Source organism: Mytilus edulis, chromosome 6 (genome assembly GCF_963676685.1).
Source record: "Mytilus edulis chromosome 6, xbMytEdul2.2, whole genome shotgun sequence".
Taxonomy (NCBI): Eukaryota; Metazoa; Mollusca; class Bivalvia; order Mytilida; family Mytilidae; genus Mytilus; species Mytilus edulis.
In genome coordinates this window covers 5,176,362-5,182,361 of record NC_092349.1, presented here as the reverse complement: position 1 = coordinate 5,182,361, position 6,000 = coordinate 5,176,362, and the positions used below count along the sequence as shown (strand labels likewise).

At 31.4% G+C, this 6,000-nt stretch overlaps 1 protein-coding gene across 1 annotated transcript; it reads right to left on the bottom strand.

Annotated features, from left to right (window-relative positions):
* Positions 1 to 238: 238 nt before the first annotated feature.
* Positions 239 to 5,586, bottom strand: LOC139529015 (uncharacterized). The gene is made up of 4 exons (XM_071325249.1): positions 5,571 to 5,586; positions 1,843 to 2,082; positions 1,147 to 1,320; positions 239 to 546 (listed from the first exon to the last, which is right to left on the bottom strand). The coding sequence occupies exons 1-4, from the start codon at positions 5,584 to 5,586 to the stop codon at positions 308 to 310; spliced, it is 669 nt and encodes a 222-aa protein (XP_071181350.1). The 3' UTR covers positions 239 to 307.
* Positions 5,587 to 6,000: the final 414 nt, after the last annotated feature.

Here is a 6,000-nt window from a genome sequence, read left to right as displayed (position 1 = left end):
CCGAAGGACACCAATATGTATTCAACACATTGAAAAAGATCCCTCGCCTGATTCAGTCGGCCCCTAAACAAAATGTGTACTAGTTCAGTAAAAAAAACTCCACACTTAACTCCAAAACATATTAATGAACTAATATTAAAAAAAAATACAAGACTAACAAAGGTCAGAGGCTTCTGACTTTGGTCAGCCTAAAAAAATGCATGGATTCAGAATAACTGTAGTTATGTTTGGAGGCAGATTGGCATATATCATGTGTTTGTCTATATTTCAAGAAATAAATATAACAGTCATCTTATTTCCCTTTGTCTTAAATGTTAATTTCACATAAGACGTTTGCTACGTAATCAGGATTAACATTAGACCAGTGACCACCACCCTCTAATATATCCATCACTATGTGACCATTCTCTGGATCGTTGACAGGTTGACCTTGGTTCCAGTTGCTGAATTCCAGCTGCTCGTTCTCATCGTCATAAAACCACAAATCTTCAACATGCTCAAGTCCTCTGTACCCCTGTATATGGACGAATTCGGCTGGAAACCAATCTATAATGTATAATTGTTTACATTTAATAAACAATGTTCACTTTACAAACCAGTTATCGCCTTCTTTGTATGAACTTTCATCATTTAACGCACATTTTCTATTAATCACAAGCATATCCAAAATTTAGTCTTTGCAATTTAATTTCAATATCTATACTTAGAAAACGAATGGTCGTAAAGCTTGTTTTTTACATCAACCAATCGAAGGAACGACTTTTGAATGGGTATTGTTTTCATTTATGATTATACATCTACAATTGCAAAATATTTCGTATGTTATGAAAATTGCTTCATGTATTATATCATGTACATGGATTTGTATTCTAGATGTTGATTGTCCCATCAAATCAGATAATCAGTTATTGAATATATCTGTATTTGCAAACTTTTATGTACGTATGAATGAGTGAATCATATACCAATCAATCAATCAATCAATTAATCAATAAATCAACAAATTACCAAAATATATCCCAGTAACAGGAATACATCCAAGGGCAGCGATCGAAACACAATTAGCCAATAGCTCTTGTTATATGAACACTTGTACTTTCTTTCCAAGGCAGAAAGTAATGTGCTAATTGATTACAATAAACATACCTAAATACTGATTTACATGTTCTTGTTTGTCATTACTATCAATCTTGATCAAGGTAGTATTTAGCTTCTGACAAAATTGTACTGCTGTACCGTGATTTACCAATGTGTCAAAGAATCTAAAACAGGAAACATTTCTGTAATAATGGTAATCATCTGGACATTCATCTGTGTCAGCTGAAAATAGAGAAACAAATAAATAATGTAGGAAAACAAACGATATAGGTCAAATGTCAAAAACAAACACTTTATTTTAAGGTGACCACCATCTGATTTGCATGGGTAATGGACGAAATATACATTATTACATTGATTACTATTTTTATATGACCGGCAATTGTTTTTTTATAAGACAAATCTCGAAAAGAAAAGAGTTCTTTTGTTCATAATTATGTTCTGCATTTTGTGTGACTGAATGTTTATTTTCTTCCCACGTTGGACATTATATTTTTTCCCTGTTCTTACCAGGCCAGCATGTTCATTTCAAAATTTCTCCTGGCTCTTCCCTATAAAAATTTAATGTAATTCATTAATTATTTTTATCTATTAATTACACAGGTTGATAGAACATTAGAACTTTAGTTTTCCCAGCTATTAGGTCTATTACTGTAGTAATAATCATCGACAGTTGAAAGGCTGTTGAACCCAGTATTTTTTTTTTATTTATTCTGAATAACTTTCTCAACCACGTGCAATTACCTTCAATGTAAGTGACAGGTTTAATGTAAACAGCACCGATTATCAAATCCGCATCGTCTTTACTGGTAAAAACATTCGAGTGACAAAAGCAATCTCCATCATAGTATGATGCACTTCCGGTCTGGTTTTGCCCTATACATTCACGGGCACATTGGATAACAGTTGATGACGTCAATGTTCTCGTCAAGTTCAAGATAAATTTGTAGTCATACTGGAGTTGTAACTTTAGGTCTTTGGTATCTAAAATAACAAAATAATGAATATGCAAAGAATTTTGTTTTAAGTACTTGCAAGTATTTTTATTTTGAAATGCCAAAATATTACTATTATGGTCGCAAAAATACAACTGGGGCTTTTAGGTGTTATACCACCATTGATTTTCCCCTATTAGTCTTTGTTAAATTTGCACTTTTCAAAAAAATGTGCAGAATTTATCTTTGTTTCAAATAAAGAAATACTTGTAAAGTTTTATCCTGTCCAGTACTATAGAAAAAATTCACATAACATTTCATTGCATATAAGAAAATAAACATCATTGGAAGTTAACCAATCAAATGTCTCCCCTTATTTTATCTGTATACAAGGTTTAGTCACCATGTAACCTCAAGTTTACAAAATGTTCTATAGAAATCCCAACTAAAAGATAATGGTGTTTTGAAATACCCAAGACATATGTTTATGACACAGAACTGTTTTTACTGCAATAAAATGTAGGATTAATCACCTACAACTGTCAAATTCAAGGGAATATTTTTTTAGAACTACTTTCGTATACAACCGGATGTGACGTACCATGATTTGGTTGTATTTCACCTTTAAAAGCATTGAAATAACTCTCAGAAAACACAACAAATATGATATTTATATTGAATGATGTAACATCTCCCCTCAAACAATATCCGACGGTATAGAATCAAGTTACTGGAGATCAATCATTATTCGTTGGATACCCGTTTTGGGGAATTTCGTTGATACAAATGAACTACGAATTTACATTTTGTAAATGGTTAACGAATTATAAGTATTATATGCAGACTTTGTGAATCCACGAAATAAATCAAATATCCATGAAAATGCAAGTTTACTTGCATCCACACAAGAAAAAGGCATTTACAGTATTAGGCCTATTTTCTAAATATGATGTGATCATTGCACACGGTAGTGTCTTTCTTTGCTGTTTATAAATTTGATGATTGGAATCTTCAGTGAAGAACTGACACTGATTTGGAGAACAGCATACATTTGTTAAACAGGGGCAAATACTTAGAACCTGATTTAAGTAATTACGAATTTTTTTTTCATACACTAAAATATTGTTTCAACAATTCAATATGAAAACGATACTCCTGAAATTCAATGTTGTGGAATATTTCTTACATATTACAGCATACCACAAAATTAAGTAATGAAAAGCAATGAATGTATGAATATATTGATTGATTGTTGGTTGCTTAACGTCCAGTGAAAAATATGACATGCATGCTCAGGACGATGTATAACTGTGAAGGAACGTTAGAAATAAAGGCAGCAGTAGTATACCGCTGTTCAAAATTCATAGATCTATAGAGAACAAACAAATCCGGGGTAACAAACTAAAACTGAGGGAAACGTATCAAATATAAGAGAACTACGACACAACAGAGACACAACACCGAAATGTAAATCACACAGAAACGAACTATAATTTAAAAATGACCTTTTTTCTGATTTGGTACAGGGCATTTTATGAAAAAATGGTGGGTTGAACCTGGTTTTATGGCATGCCAAACCTCCCGCTTTAATGGCAGTGTTAATAATAACATTAAAATGAAAATATTACACGACAGGGTTACAATAAATAAACAGATAAATGGGAGAAAATATAAGACAGAGAAACAAACGCATAATAGCCATCAAAAGGTTACAGGTTAAAAAATATGTTTATACGCCAGACGCGCGCTACGTCCACACAAAACTATGCTCAGATGTAAAAAGTTTGAAAGCCATAACAACTACAAAGTTGAAGATCACCGAGGACCAAAAGTTCCAAAAAGTTGTGAGGCCAGGGTTATTCGCCTGGGACAAAAACATAATTATTATCAAGATTACTACATAGTTTTGCTAACAGTAAATGTTATAAAATGACTTTATAATAGACATCAACCATCAACAATATAACTGTTATACTTTAGTACTTTTGTTATTGATATAATGACATTTGTAAACTTATGGATTTTCTAACTATGCTTCAAAATACTAAGCTTTTTGAAAGTGATAGTTTTAAATAACAAAACTAAAAAAGCAGACAAAAAGAAGGGTTCGTGATATTAGCCATTAAAAATTTAGAGGTAAATGATTAACTTTGATTTTTCATAATTTTTTAATTTGAACCTTTTTTCTTTTTCAAAACAATGAGACATTTACGAGGATTTTTTTTAGATTGTCATCTGTTGCTTTTTAATCATACGTAAGACATTTAAGAAAAAGAAAAGTAGGGATTAGCAGGAAAATATTTTTAAATGGCACTTCATAGATAACACCAGAGGATTTTGAATACCTGTCAACAAGTAAAAAAACTAAGAGAAGCACATTTGCTTTACAACGTTTTGATAATCCATTGATCGAGATGAAATACTAAGAGGCGTACTAAAAAAGTAATTTACAAATGTATGCTCGTTAGTGTTGATGGTATATCTTTGACTGTTTCTGTTTAATACATTTATTTTGTGGACATTTGCAGGACTATTAAGAGCAGCATCGTATTGAACTTTACTATAACACTTTGTTTTAGTCATATAGTATATGAACATTTTTAAAACCTCAAAACAAAACAAAAGTACTGACTGATGAATACAAACATGTATCATCTTTCATGCAAGTAGTTAATGAAGACAAACTGCCTCTAATTATATAATTTAATATATGTGATTCATGGTTTTAAAGGTATTTAGTGAACAAAAGTATTCCGCAAGCGCCTATGGTGCTTAGGTGGGGTTTCGTTTATTTATTTCCGATCTAAGGTATGCTGTTGGCCTATTTGAAGGAAGGAGTGTCTCCTGGTCTTGTTTAACTGAGGCTATTTGATTGTCGTGTTTGTATTTTTTAAATGTTTTGTAGATATTTCAAGACATCAACGGCAAATGAATCACTAGTTTAAAACTAATCATCGACAACCTCCAGTTTACTGTAAAGATAAAAAAAGAAAATGTGGTATGATTGCCAACTGTCCACAAGAGACCAAAATAACACAGGCATAAACAACTATAGGTCACCGTACGGTCTTCAATAATGAGCAGGTCCCATACCGCATAGTCAGCTATAAAAGACCCCGATATGACAATGTAAAACAATTCAAACGAGAAAAATAACGGCCTTATAGGAACATTTGAAAAAAAAACACAGTAAAAAGCATACCTGTTTTATGTATAAATAATAACATCATAATTATTCCTGATTGTAAACAAACTACTAAAACACTACTTTTAATTTCCATATTTCATTAAGATTTACTATCCATAAAGTTTTTGATAGTATTAAACGTTTAGTAATGAAATCAAATATAAATTAATGATACTAAGCAGTAAACAAAAAATAAATTACTCAAATAAATTAATGCTATGAAAGGAAAGCAATTAAGTAAAACCTATTCATAAGAGATTTCTTCATTTACTAGAAAATAGATAGCAATTGATTTCTTTTATTCAATTTCTGTTTAATATCAACGCATCCATCAATTTATTTTTTGTTACTTTCTGTATCTAACATTTCTAAGTAGAATACGAACAGTTAACTTAGTTATTCAAACTGTTCCTGTCAAGAGTACGAAAAATGAACATTCAATTACATGTTTATAAAGAAAAAGTAATTCTGGTAAATACATGAGACAGGTTATTGATCAAAATTGTGATATCAAATGTCAATCACTGTTCAATTAGTTCCGAAAGTTATGTAATCGAAAGATATTTCGGATGTCAATAAGGATACCTTATAAAATGTCTTACAGCTTTAAATGCAATATGTCCCAACAAAATATTGCAGCCAAGTACGTTCAAATGAAATGCGTTTTGGAAAGAAAACGGGACACTTAAATATCGTTATAACAGACTACTGGTTGAGGGAGGATTCGCGCCATAAACCAATTTCCCCGCAACATTCTATACGTGCCGGTTTAAAGTCAGA